Here is a 14,928-nt window from a genome sequence, read left to right as displayed (position 1 = left end):
ATGGGGAGTTGGGCAAGAAATTAAAATGCAGGACCTGGAGGGTAGTGATCTGCAAATTACTCCCAACATCACATGCTAGTCAAGGTTGCACTAGGTTAGATTGGCTGAAGATCTAGAGTGGGGATTCAGGTTCTTGGATCATTGCTATCTCCTCTAGCATAGAGATGACCTGTACAAAAGGGACTTGAATCAGAAGGGGAAATGAGTATCCTAGTGAGAGGGTTAGATTGGTAGGTGGTGGGACTCGAGAACAAAGTCAGTGTGCATTTACCCTTGTTTTCTCAATCAGGAGAGACATTACATTAAAAGGCATCGAGGACCACTGCTTTAAATTGCATCTATTTCAGTGCACATAGCTTAGGCAGACAAATTAAGGGCAGGGATTTGCTTCCAGGGAGGGACTGGAATGTGGTCATAACAGGAACATGGCTGAGGGAAGGACAGAAATGGCAGCTGTTTCAGGATACTGATGCTTTAGTCATGTCGGGAGTGGAGGAGATGTCTTAAGACATAGCAGCAGTACTTAGAGGGTATTCTTGAGATCATCTAATTAGGCTATTTGAGTAGAACTTACAATAAAGGTGCTGGTTACCTTGGGCTATATAGACACCCAATAATCAGTGAGAATTTGAGGAGCAGACGTCAAGAAATGGCATGTAGTTGTAACAATATTAGGGTAATACCAGTGGGGAGATTTCAATCTGCCCAATATCAAGTAGGCCACACAGAGTATAAAGGTGTGTGGTGCATCCAGGATGGTTTCCTCAGTGTATAGAGGAAGCTACTTGGGAAGAAGCAACACTAGACATCCTCTTCAGGAACAAAGTAGCCGTTGGGGAGCACTTGGGTCCAGTAACCACAGTAGCGTGGTGGTTACCAACAACCCAGGTTCAATTCTTGCCACTGCCTGCAAGGAGTTTGTACGTTCTCCCTGTGACTGTGTGGTTTACTCCAGGTGCTCCAGCTACTTCTCAGTCCAAAGAGGTACTGGTTAGTATGTTAATTGGTCATTATAAATTGTCCTGTGATTAGGCTAGCATTAAAATCAGGGGTTGCTGGGCAGTGTGGTGGGAAAGGCCTGTTCTGGACTGTATCTCAATAAAGTGTTACGTGCTTTGTGATTAGCCTCTTGTTTAAAGTTCCAGATGTCTGGAGGGAAAAGATCTACGACAATGGTGCTTAGACTAGAGAGCTCAGGTTATAGGGAGAGGTTTGCCATGCTGATCTTTATTTTGTGAAGGGATGACCTCGTACAAGTTTATAAAATCATGAAGGCTATGGATCAGGTGGGAAGTCATTGCTTTCTCCCTTGAACTGGAGAGTCCAACAGTAGAGGGCAAGCTACCATGGGGGAGACTTGAGACCTGAGACACAACTTCTTTACATGGAAGGCACTGAATACCTGGAATGAGCTGCCAGAGGAAGAGGGATTGGCTGTACATTTAAGAGGCAATTAGATAGGCAAGGGGAGGGGCCTGGGGGAATTATGGGTCAAAAGTAGACAACTGAAACTAGCAAGGAGATGTGGTCAGCATGGAGCTGCCCATTTCTGTGCTGTATTACTGTCTAAAGCCCCGTTACAGAGGCTCTGCTGTGCTGACAAGCAAACATCAATCCCTCAGTTATACAGCAGGTGAGCCAGTAGTGGAACTGTTTAACAGGACAAGGGAATTCCATCCGAGCAGAGCATGAACTGGTGAAAACAGCTGGCACAAATCTGGGGACTGACTCCATCAGCTGCAAAGTCAATACAGCCTTTCTGACGATGATAGAGGAATCTGAAACATTCAGACATGGTGACTTGCAGAGGTAAAATGTTTTGCATTGAACAGAATCAGTAATAAGACATTTGGTGTTTCAGATTGAGGAAGAAGTTGCAGCAGCCTCACTCAAACCTGCAAGCTCCTACCTCAGATAATACTGCGATTGATCATGGTGGACATATTGCTGTTCAAAAAAAAGAGGCACAGAAAGATTGTGGTTTAGACCTACAACCCCTACATGCTTTAATTACAGAACTATTGAGCATTACGTGAAAATTTCAAGTCATTCCGTTCCATCTAAAGCACAAATATTCTGAAAAGTATTATACGTTCATTAAATTATGAGGAATATGATTCAAATCATTGACCAAATAGAAAATTTATATAAGACTGGAAACAAAGTCATAAAATATTATAGTTTACAATAATTATTCATATTCAAATGCTGAACATCACATACACAACATGGCCCCTGAACATGAATCAACTCCAGATGCAAATTGTATATTAGAATTTAAATAACAGACTGAACTACAGGCTAGCTTTAACCAGGAAGCAATCTGACAAGAATGAAATGAAATAAACAAAAGTGAACAATGTGGGTGGACTAATGTATTGCATTCCTAGCTTCAGAACCATTTTGTCCATTATCCCCACACATCAGTGCCTCCTGTTTCTAACACAAATCAGGATAACAGACAAAATATGCAAGCACTAAAACTTCTTGGGGGGGGGGGTTTAAGAGAGATTTCCCTCCTATTAAATCATTCACAAAATGTGGGTTCTGAGATAAGCAGTGTCCGAAGATTGGAGTAGAGCAGTGATGATGTTTGTTTGAAATTACCCTCTTCACAGTGACAGACGATGAGCAGTTTAAGATGAACAGAGTCATGATCTTTAATTGAATAGTGGAGGAAGATTCAAATATGCTAATAGGTATGCTGTATTTTCCAGGCTTGGAACTATCTGGGGGAAAACTACAAAAATCAGTGGGGCTGTGATTACATGTAGTGAAGTCGAATCTTTCTTAGGGATGAGAAGGGAGTGATGAATTTTATCAATCTGCGCTTGCTTGCTGTAAAGTGTCAAGACTGAAGTTTACTCAGTTCTCACCGACTGTAGTCGTGTCCAAGATTTATACAAATGTGGCAAAACAAATAAAATTACATCAAAAAATTAACATCACACATATACATAGAAAAAAGTCACATGCTTACTGAGCAGTCTTGGAAAGATCTCTCAGGTTAAGACAGCAAGTCATGGATACTCTCATCAGCCGTAAGCAAACTGGTATCGTGTACAATAAATCCAAAGTGCACCTCTATATGATGCAAGATAATATAATCCATTTCTCAACTTAACCCCCTAACAAAAAAGTGAAGGACTTACTGCAGTGGCACAGGTCAATCACAGATTGAATGCATCACATTGCACAAAACAGCCACTGCCTGTAGACTGATGGCTTTAAAAGTTGCTGCTACCCCTTCTGGAAAATGATTAAACACTGGGCTCTTGGTGCCCCTCTCCTTTACTTGCTCACCCAGTGCATTACAGAAACAATGGCAGCTTGTACAAACTATAAAAAGTTATCAGATAAACCCCTAATCCAGAGGCAAAAAGGTGTCCTATTCACCAGTGCAGTCAATAAGCCATTGACAATTCTACTAGTTTTCACAAGGAACTGCACATCCTCACTAAGTGTCAAGTTTTGTTACTGAGTTTTATTCTGAAGCCAAGACATTCGCAGTACTAATTTTTATAGGAAATAAGGAAAGAGAATCATGTCTACTGCACTCTCATGGTAAACAGCATGCCTACCCGTTAAAACTCAAGCAGCCATCAATCTTTTAGAAATAAATGCACTGATCACAAGTACCCAGAGGCCACTTCAGGTATCCAAGATCTGGAGAGTTGCTTACACCTCCAAAAGCCTGTGTTTAACAGTGATCAGCTCCGAGACTGAACTACAAAGAGAAAACCTGGTTAACTCCTGATCTGTTTCTGTGTTCAAGTTCTAATAAAGTTTGGTTCTTCAACTTGGACAGAAGTGGTAAGGAGGAGCTCCTGGGGTATAGGTATTGAAAAGCCGAACAAAAACTGCTACGGTATTGTAGAGAATTGCATGAGGACTAGCATAGCATCAGTTCCTGGGTTCTAAATGGTCAGTGTTCACAGACCACAACTATTTTCTGAAAGGGGGAATGTGACAGGATGACAGATGGTAATAAGGGTGGTTTATAAAGCAGTGGTGACAGCCCATACCTGGGTCATTACTCCTTGTTTGAAGGAATCTGCAAGCCCGACTGAAGGCTCTTTCCTATCGGCCTGCTCCGTTATGAACCAGATGCTGCAGTGTCCAGCTGAATGTGCAGAGTCTAAAAGAATTCTGAACTCTGCTCATTCTGCTGACCAGCAACCCTCACCTGCCTTACGTTAGAGACCCAAGTCAATCTATGTGGACCAAAGGTTGCTCAGGCTGTAACTCTGAGGAGCTAAATATAAACAAAACACAAAAACACAAACAGCATCTGAAGAGTTGTGCCGCATGTATTCCAAAGATCACATTTTAAGTTACATCAGGGTTTCTATGACTTTCTACAGTGTGGTGCAGATAGTACGTCACTAATATATTGAATATACATTACCATACTGTGTTAGGAAGCTCCATGAGATATAGTATAACCTGCCGATAGTGTTAACTTTCTTGCTCTCCAAGAATGAAGACCATGATGAAACACAGTTACATGGGCAAAAACCACTCTTCCAGCCAAAATGGGGATCTGATCACCAGAACCTTAAAGGTCCTTCCCCAACAGCCCAGGCACACATCCGACAGGGGCCACTAGATCAGAATGAGCAACCGGCATGTATCCTTGTAAACCTAGCGCAGGTGAGCCACAGCTTCTGCCACCTTAACCAAAACAAAGAATTGTGCCGGGGATCTGGGGGTTGGCAAGGCTCGATAATGTATTAGGAGGGTTGGGGATCTGACTTGTTGCTTTGTACTCATTTCTCTTTTCCAACATTGATTCTGTTTGCACACACACGGAGAGTCCTATAAAAGTATCTTACTGCAGTACCAGGTGCAATGTTGACTCTCCCCCTGCAAATACACACACAAACACATATATATAATATTATATATATAGATATATACAGAAAATTTACAGAAGTTACATGACAGCAGACTGGACACTTCAAATCCAGTCACATGTACGAATGCAGGACTGAGCATAGCCAAGTACCTCAATCCCTGCTGCTTTCACAGCCTGTCCCCATGGCCAGAGAACAATGACCAAGACCAGTGACTAAAGACAGACCCTGGGCACATGTACTGAGATGCCACAGGAATCACAGCGGCAAATTAAACAACGCAGCATGCAAACAGAACATCTGGTTGCACAAACCACTTGCAGACACACACTAGTCTGACTTCATGAGTGAAATCTAGCACAGAGCATGTATAAATTTCAGTGAGCAAATACTGCACTATTGCTGAAATGGTTTTAAACGTTTCCATCACTTCAGGGAAGGGAGAAGCAGCAAAGTAATTTGCTGGTTTAAGCACGCGTTAATTCAGTGCCTCACAGTGACGATTCCAGCTCGTTCAGATTAATATCTTCAGCCAAGCAAAATGCAGCAAATGCCCAAGACCAAAGATCAGTTTCAGTCCTTTGGGTATGAGCAACAACTTAACAGCAGCCTTCTGTAGAACTGAATCAGAAAAGGTAATTACATAAAACTACCATGTAAAGAACTCTATCGCACCACACAGACTGGCTCGATATGGACAGGTCAATTAATTAGGAAGCTTCATCTTCTGCTTTGAGAACCTATCTTGATTACCCATAAACAAAGGTGAGAAAGGGCCCTACAATTAGATTAATACCAGCTTTACTCTGAATAAGACAGCGCATAAATAAGGGGTTTTCTTGTGTTCAAGAGTTTCTATGCACAATTCCTCAGTACCACTATATACCTTTGCCTTGAGGGGAAGCAAACCAGGAGCCAAAGGCCAGATGAAAACAAGAACAAATGTCAAAAATCACATAGCTCTTAAATAAATTTTAGAAAGCTAAACAAAAATATAAAGAGAAGGTCAGACCCTGCACAGAGGGCTACCTGGAATTGGAATGAGGGTTGTGGGGAACACCTAGACTGAAATTTGAAATCTGCCTACAAAGCAGTTTATAAATATGCGATCTTCATCTGAAATCCTGAAGCTGGAATGAGAGCAGACGTTACACAGACATAGGCAAAGGGTCTTCTATTTGTGATATGATAAGCCTGCAGAACAAGCAGGCAAAGCAACCCGCAATCCCATTTACATTTTAGTTGGAGAAAGGAAAGATGGGAATAAAGTTTGCAGCCCCCCCCGAACCCCAATACACACAAGCACAGAATATTTCTGGATGTCACAGGCTCTGTGTTTTTCTTTTTAAATGGACAGGGAAGAGGATGGGAGGGGTGTATGGGCAAGAGAAAAGGGAATGAGGGAGGCTTTCTTTGCTGTGTTACAGTGTTCAACTCTGGAGCTCTGGCAACTTGAGAGGAAGCTTCTCCACCCACGTGAGCTGCACTCCGCTAGATGCCGGTGTTCTGCTGGTTCTGGTACCGCCGTCTCCACACTTCATGGATCTTTTTGCACCATTTGTGAGCGTTTCCACTGGGATCCATTAAGTAATATGTCCGATTAGGCTGTAAAACAAAAGGCAACAATGCAATTGAAACTGGAATAAACTCTTCATCTCACTGACATTCCCTCCATTATAAAAGTGTACATCCTCCAATAGAGGGGCAGGGAACAGCCGCCTCTGCTACACAGTGGGTGCACTTGATCAAGGTTCCATTGTGGAAACTCTTACAGTCAATACTTGCATCAGGCTTCTTTCTCTGACCTCTCGTTTGCAATGACAGGGCTCTTTACCTACACCACACACAGCACAAAAGCACGGCATTCTGCAAACTTGTATCAACACAGCGCATTCCGACACGACCAAGTCCTCCCTGGCTACCCCCTGTCTAACAACCACAGATCTGAGTACACACGGTGGGGAATATCAGGGAATTCTCAGATCAAGCATACAAGAGGAAGGGACGGGCTCGTGGCAAAAGTAGAGGTAGAGAATAAAGGAACAACGCGGGGAGGTTTACATATGAGCTGCAAGATTCCATGGAGGGGAAGATCTTTATAACCGTAGTCACAATATTGGCAGCTTGTAGCATCCATTCATTTGGTTTTCCACTGGAAACCCATGACCTTTGCAATCATGAAGATTTATTGTAAACATAAAAACATTGTGAAACAGCCATGATGGTACAATCTAATTTGGAAAAGTGACTCCCAACAAACCCAGGGGTACAAATCCAACCATCCCCATAATGGACTTACAGTATGAACGAAAAATGTTTTGAAATTCTTAGCTTCTGGGCGCAGCTCCTGTGACCAAGGAATCTCTCCTTTCAAAACCTTGTTGACAGGATCCACGTAGTAGAGATGCGGGCCTTCCGTGAGCAACAGTTGCCGACGTCGAGCAAACAGGCCCTGCAAACAAAAAACACCAATGAAATCAACAGGCTCCACGCAAGCATTTGTCCTTCGCCATAGAATTGGGGCTGGCAATGCTACAACGAGATTGTGCCTAGGAACAACGTTAATATTGTAGGAAATGGCTGTCCCCAAGTAATTACCAACACATGAACAAGTTCCCTTACTAAATTCAAAAGTCTGACACACTTACATAATTCCTACAAACAAACGTGCCCCCCCCCCCCCCCCCAAATGTTGGTAATTGTACTGCCAGTTTTATGAGCTTCAAATTGCATTCATTACAATACAGGGGAGATTTGTTACCCGATCGAGTTTTGGGTATTTTCTGACTCAGAAAATTTCCTTGCGGACATCTACAAGTCAGAATCAACGGATAGGCTGTACAGCAAAGGTACTGCCTACTCCGTAGCTGACATTGTACAAACTTTCCCTGTCCTCTTCATTATCACATGAAAACCAACACAAAACAGATGTCAAAATACAATCACAAGACGTTGTACAGAATAACAACTCGAGTAATCCCATGTCGAGCAGTAGGTAACACAAGCCAGAGAATGAACAGGCCTGGCTCCGTGCACTAACCATATGAACCACCAGGGGGAGGCGAAGCTCACTTTATTCAGTCACTCACAACAACAAATAACCTGCTGGAAGAATTCAGTGCATCAACAGCTTCAATGGAAGAAATGGGTTAGCTGACATTCCAGGTTAAGATTGTGCATCAGGGTTACTTTCCTCACTGGACCTTCTTTAATGGACAATCACCCCCTGCTATCCAGTACAATAAGTGCACAAATTTTTTTTTATGAGTGCAAAAGCAGCCGAGATTCAGCTGCTTCCGTGAGCTTTATGACACTTGTTACTGATCTGCTGAAGACAGATTTAGAAACCTACAGCACAATACAGGCACTTCGGCCCACAAAGCTGTGCCAAACATGTCCTTACCTGAGAAGTTACCCAGGGTTACCCACAGGCCTCTATTTTTCTGAGCTCCATGTACCTGTCCCAGGAGTCTCATAAAAGTCCCTATCGTATCCGCCTCCACCACCGTCGCCGGCAGCCCATTCCACGCACTCACCGTTCTCTGCATAAAAAACTTACGCCTGACATCTCCTCTGAACCTACTTCCAAGCACCTTAAAACTGTTCCCTCTCGTGTGAGCCATTTCAGCCCTGGGAAAAAGACTATCCACACAATCGATGGCTCTCATCATCTCATACACCTCTATCAGGTCACCTCTCATCCTCCTTCATTCCAAGGAGAAAAGGATAAGTTCACTAAACCTATTCTCATAAGGAATACTCCCCAATCCAGGCAACATCCTTTTAAATCTCCTCTGCACCCTTTCTATGGTACCTACATCCTTCCTATAGTGAAGCAACCAGAACTGAGCACAGTACTCCATCTGGGGTCTGACCAGGGTCCTATATAGCTGCAACATTACTTCTCCACACCTAAACTCAATTCCACGATTGATGAAGGCCAATACACCGTATGCCTTCTTAACCACAGAGTCAACCTGTGCAGCAGCTTTGAGTGTCTTATAGACTTGGACCCCAAGATCCCTCTGATCCCCCACACTGCCAAGATTCTCACCATTAATACTATATTCTGCCATCATATTTGACCTACCAAAATGAACCACTTCACACTGATCTGGGTTGAACTCCATCTGCCACTTCTCAGCCCAGTTTTGCATCCTATCAATGATCAATCAGGCTCGTAAGGCATGACCTGCCTTTCACAAAGCCATGCTGACTACTCCTAATCATGCCTCTCCAAATGTTCATAAATCCTGCCTCTCAGGATCTTCTCCATCAACTTACTAACCACTAAGGTAAGACTCGCTGGTCTATAAATTCCTGGGCTATCTCTACTCCCCTTCTTGAATAATGGAACAACATCTGCAGTCCTCCAGAACCTCTCCTGTCCCCATTGATGATGCAAAGATCATCGCCAGAGGCTCAGCAATCTCCTTCCTCGCTTCGCACAGTAGCCTGGGGTACATCTCATACAGTCCCAGTGACTTATCCAACTTGATGCTTTCCAAAAGCTCCAGCACATCACCTTTCTTAGTATCTACATACTCAAGCTTTTCAGTCCGCTGTAAGTCATCCCCACAATCGCCAAGATCCTTTTCCATAGTGCACACTGAAACAAAGTATTCATTAAGTACCTCTGCTATCTCCTCTGGTTCCATACACACTTTTCCACTGTCACACTTGATTGGTCCTATTCTCTCACATCTTATCCACTTGCTCTTCACATATTTGTAGAATCTCGTGGCTTTCCTTAATCTTGTCCGCCAAAACCTTCTCATGGCCCCTTCTGACTCTCCTAATTTCCTTCTTCAGCTCCTTCCTGCTAGCCTTATCTTCCAGATCTCTATCATTACCTAGTTTTTTGAAGCTTTCATAAGCTCTTCTGTTCTTCTTGACTAGATTTACAACAGCCTTTATAAACCACAGTTTCTGTACCCTACCATCATTTCCCTGTCTCATTGGAACGTACCTATGTAGAACTCCACACAAATATCCCCTGAACTTTTGCCACATTTCTTTCATACGTTTCCCTCAGAACATCCGTTCCAAATTTATGCTTCCAAGTTCCTGCCTGATAGCCTCATGTTACTTACTCCAATTAAACACCTTCCTAACTTGTCTGTTCCTATCCCTCTCCAATGCTATGGTAAAGGAATCTCTTGAAGAGGCAGCCTGAAGAGCTGAACTCCTAAGAACAGAAATATGTATAGTCACTCAGAAGCAGGTTGAAATGCCTACCTTCAAAAGTGATTCTGAATAGTAATTCGCTGAATTCCAGATATAGGTGCAGTATGCACCTATACTGTATATTGAGTTTGCATCCAGACATGGAACATAGAAATTTACAGTACATGACAGGCCCTTCGGCCCACAATGTTGTACCAGCCATGTAACCTACTCTAGAAACTGCCTGGAATTTCCCTAGCATATAGCCCTCTATTTTTCTAAGCTCTATGCACCCATCTAAGAGGCTCTTAAAACACCCTATTATATCCACTTCCACCACCACTGCTGGCAGCGCATTCCACACCCACCACTCTGTGTGAAAAACTTAGCCCTGACATCCCCTCGGTACCCATTTCCAAGCACCTTAAAACTATGCCCCCTCATGTTAGCCATTTAAGCCCTGGGAAAAAGCCTCTGGCTATCCACATGATCAATGCCTCTCATCATCTTATACACCTCATCTCTCATCCTCCGTCGCTCCAAGGAGAAAAGGCCAAGTACTCTCAACCTATTCTCATAAGGTACACCCTCCAATTCAGGCAACATCCTTTTAAATCTCCACTGCACTCTCTCTACAGTATCCACATCCTTCCTGTAGTGAGGTGACCAGAACTGAACACAGTACTACTCCAAGTGGGGTCTGACCAAGATCTTGTGTACCTCACAGCTCTTGAACTCAATCCCACGGTTGATGAATGCCAACACACCATACACTTCCTTAACATGTGTCAACCTGCGCAGCAGCTTTGAGTGTCCTGTCGACACGGACCTCAAGATCTTTCAGATCCTCTACACTGCCAAGAGTCTTACCATTTATGTTATATTGTCTTCAAACTGGACCTACCAAAATGAACCACTTCACACTTACCTGGGTTGAAGTTCACCTGCCACTTCTCAGCCCAGTTCTGTATCCTATCGATGTCCCACTGTAACCTCTGACAAACCTCCAGACTATCCATAACACCTCCAACTTTGTGTCATCAGCAAACTTACAAACCCACCCTTCTACTTCTTCATCAAGGTCATTTATTAAAAAAAAATCAGAGAGTAGGCTTATCAGAACAGATCCCTGAGGCACTCCACTGGTGACCGACCTCCATGCAGAATAGGAACCATCTATAACCACGCTTCGCTTTCTGTGGACAAGCCAATTCTGGATCTACAAAGGTCTCCCTGGATCCCATACCTCTTTTCTGAAGGAGTCGTGCATGGGAAAACTTATCAAGTGCCTTACTGAAATCCATATACACAACATCCACTGCTCTACCTTCATCAATGTGCTTTATTACTTCCTTAAAGAATTCCATCGGGCTCGTGAAGCACGACCTGCCCTTGACAAAGCCATGCTGACTATCCCTAATCAGATCACGTCTCTCCAAATGCTCATAAAACCTGACCTTGGATCTTCAACAACTTGCCCACCACTGAAGTCAAACTCACTGATCTATCATTTCCTGGATTATCTCTACTCCCTTTTTGAAGGGAACAACATTTGTAGCCCTCCGATCCTCCAGTACTTCTTCCATCCCTATGGATAATGCAAAGATCATCACAAGAGACTCAGCAATCTCCTCCCTCGCTTCCCACAGTAGTCTGGGGTACACCTCATCCAGTCCCGGCGACTTATCTAATTTAATGCTTTTCAAAAGCTCCAGCACATCCTCTTTCTTAACATCTATATGCTCAAGCATTTCAGTCCACTGCAAGTCATCGCCACAACTGCCAAGGTCTATTCCCCTGGTGAATACTGAAGCAAAGTATTCATTAAGCACCTCCACCGACTCTATGCATATGATTCCACTATCGCAGCTGATTGGTCCTATTCTCACATGGCTCATCCTCTTGCTCTTCACATAGCTGTAGAATGCCTTGGGGTTCTCCTTAATCCTGCTAACCATTCTGCCTGCTTCTCATGGCCCCTTCTGGCTCTCCATTCTTAAATTCCTTCCTAGCAACCTTGTAATTTTCCTTGAGCTCTCACAGTACCTAGTTTCTTGAACCTTTCATATACTTTCTTTCTTAAAGAGATTTCCTACATACTTTGTACAGCATGGTTCTTTAACTCTACCATCCTTCCCCTGCCTCAATGGAAAATACATATGCAGAACTCCATGCAAGAGTTCTGCCGTGCATTTCCCCGAGAACATCTGCTCCCAATTTACGATCCCAAGTTCCGGCCTAATAGCATTCCATTTCCTCCTACCCCAACTGTCTGCTCCTATCCCTCTCCAGCACTACGGTGAAGGAGATAAGAGCTGTGGTCACTACCTCCAAAATGCTCCATTATGAGATGTGACCCTTGACCAGGTTCATTTCCCAATACCAGATCAAGTACAGCCTCTTCTCTCATTGGCTTATATATTGTCAGGAAACCTTCCTGAACACACCTTACAAACTCTACCCCATTTAAACCCCTTGTGCTAAGTAGATGTCAATCAATATTAGGAAAGTTAAATCTCCCATCACAACCGTTCCAGAATCTGTCTCCCTATCTGCTCCTCGATATCTGTGTTACAGATGGCTCCCGTTTTTTGATTGTTTGCTTTACGACAGCTCACTGTTACGAAAGACTTACATTAGTACCTGTTTTTGCTAACCAGAGGATTTTTGCTTTTACGAGAAAAAAGACGCCAGCTTTATATGCGTGTTTACCCTGAGAAAGACTACCATGACCGTGAAGCCTTGTGCAGGCAGTTGTGTGCGCATGAGTGTACGTGCCGAATTTTTTTCTCCGAAAAATTTTTGCCTCGCTGTCCTCCCGATTTTGATAAGTGAAACTACACCATACATACAATATTTCTACTTTATATAGGCTGTATATTTATGATATCTTTCCTGCTTTTTCTATATGTTCATGTAATTTTAGGTTTTGTGTTATTTGGTAGGTTTTTTTTGGGTCTGGGAATATTCAAAAATTTTTCCCATATAAATTAATGGTAATTGCTTCTTTGCTTTACGACATTCCCGTTTACAAACGGCCTCATAGGAACGCTCTACCTTCAGATAGCGGGGGAAACCTGTACTATTGGGGAGGGTCTATATATAACACCCAGTAGAGTTATTGTCCCTTTCCTGTTTGACTTCCACCCACACTGACTCAGTAGACAATCCCTCCATGACTTCCTCCTTTTCTGTAGCTGTGACCTATCCCTAATTAGCAATGCTATGCCCCCACCTCTTGCCTCCTTCCCTGCCCTTTTTGAAACATCTAAAGCCTGGCACACACAGCAGCCATTCCTGCTCCTGAGACATCCAAGTCTCTCTAATGGCCACATCGTCACAGTTCCACGTATTGATCCATGCTCCAAGTTCATCAACCTTGTTTATGATACTCCTTGCATTAAAATAAACACATCTCAAACCATCAGGCTGAGTGCACCTTTGCTCTAACATCTGCCTATCCTTCCTCACAAACTCCCTCAAGTTGTCTACTTGTGCTCCAACCGCCCCATCCTCTGCCTCTTCACTTCGGTTCCCACCCCGTAAATCTAGTTTAAACCCTCTCCAATAGTAATAACAAACCTCCCCGCCAGGATATTGGTCCCCCTCAGACTCAAGGGCAACTCATCCTTTTTGTACAGGTCACACCCACCCTAGAAGAGGTCCCAATGATCCAGAAATCTGAATCCCTGCCCAATCCTTCAGCCACACATTCATCTCATTCTATTCCTACACTCACTGTCACGTGGCACAGGTAGCAATCCTGAGACTGAGGTCCTGCTTCTCAGCTTCCTTCCTAACTCCCTGTATTCGGCTTTCAGGACCTCCTCCCTTTTTCCACCTACATCACTGGTACCAATATGTACCAGACCTCTGGCTGTTCACCCTCCCATTTCAGGAAATTACAGACGTGCTCAGAAACATCACAAACACTAGCACTTGGGAGGCAAACTACCATCCTTGTTTCTTCTTCGCATCCACAGAATCACCTCTGTCTCACTAACTAGAGAGTCCCCTACCCCTATCACCGCTGCCACTATTCCATTCCCTACCCTTCTGAGCCACAGAGCCAGACTCAGTGCCAGAGGCATGGCCACTGTTACTTCCCACAGGTAGGTCATCCCCCTAAACAGCCCTCAAAATGGAGTACTTATTGTTAAGGGGGATAGCCACACTACCCGACACCCTCCCTTCCCTTGCCCGACGGTCACCCACTTATCTCTCCTGACGGTCTCCTGTGGTCCCGGGGTGACTACCTGCCTGTAGCTCCTGTCTATCACCTCCTCACTCTCCTTAACAAACCGAAGGTCATCGAGCTGCAGCTCAATGCACCTGGCACAGATGTGACCATCAGGAAGGCTGGAAGTCTCTCGGTCATCCCACATCTGACACCCAGTACAGAAAACTGGCCTCAGTCATACCCACTATTCTAATGTGCTGAGCCCTGCGAAATGCTCGTTTTTAAAACTCTGCTTCCCAACCCATGCGAATCTCTCTCGCTCGCGACTGGTCAGCAGCTAATGCGCTGAGCCCCACAAAATCCTTTTTTAAAAACATTTCTCCCCGACCTGTGCAAAGCTCCCTCTTTACGAATCGAGTGGTTTGCCGCTAACCCAATTGAAAAGAAAAAAAGTCAGAAAGGTTTTCCCTTTCACCATTTTGACTTTTTCCGTCACCATGGAATAACTTTTCCTCTCAATCCCCTCTGCTTATTTACAGGCAGTGTGAAACATTGATGAAAAATACTGTTACCTTTCTCTTATCAACTGGACCCATCTTCAGGATTAAATTATTTTCTACAAACTGGTGCCTGAAAAAAAAACAACAGACCAGTTACTGGCAGCATGTCACAGATTTACGGAAGAGAAGGGAGGACACAGTCAGATGGGCATGCAATTCCAACACT

At 43.8% G+C, this 14,928-nt stretch overlaps 1 protein-coding gene across 2 annotated transcripts in view; it reads right to left on the bottom strand.

Annotated features, from left to right (window-relative positions):
- Window positions 1-1,975: 1,975 nt before the first annotated feature.
- The window catches only part of LOC140735622 (3-phosphoinositide-dependent protein kinase 1-like), an 84,200-nt gene continuing 71,247 nt past the window's right edge, over window positions 1,976-14,928 (bottom strand). For both annotated transcript variants that reach the window (XM_073060877.1, XM_073060878.1), the window contains 3 exons: window positions 14,775-14,832; window positions 7,156-7,308; window positions 1,976-6,461 (listed from right to left, as the gene is read on the bottom strand). In XM_073060877.1, the coding sequence (XP_072916978.1) occupies window positions 6,348-6,461; window positions 7,156-7,308; window positions 14,775-14,832 (325 nt within the window). In that variant the 3' untranslated portion in view covers window positions 1,976-6,347. The remainder of the gene's footprint in view (window positions 6,462-7,155; window positions 7,309-14,774; window positions 14,833-14,928) is intronic.

This window comes from Hemitrygon akajei, chromosome 11, assembly GCF_048418815.1.
Source record: "Hemitrygon akajei chromosome 11, sHemAka1.3, whole genome shotgun sequence".
In the NCBI taxonomy this organism is placed as follows: domain Eukaryota; kingdom Metazoa; phylum Chordata; class Chondrichthyes; order Myliobatiformes; family Dasyatidae; genus Hemitrygon; species Hemitrygon akajei.
Note: the sequence above shows the minus strand (reverse complement) of the source record. Positions and strands in the feature narration are given on the sequence as shown.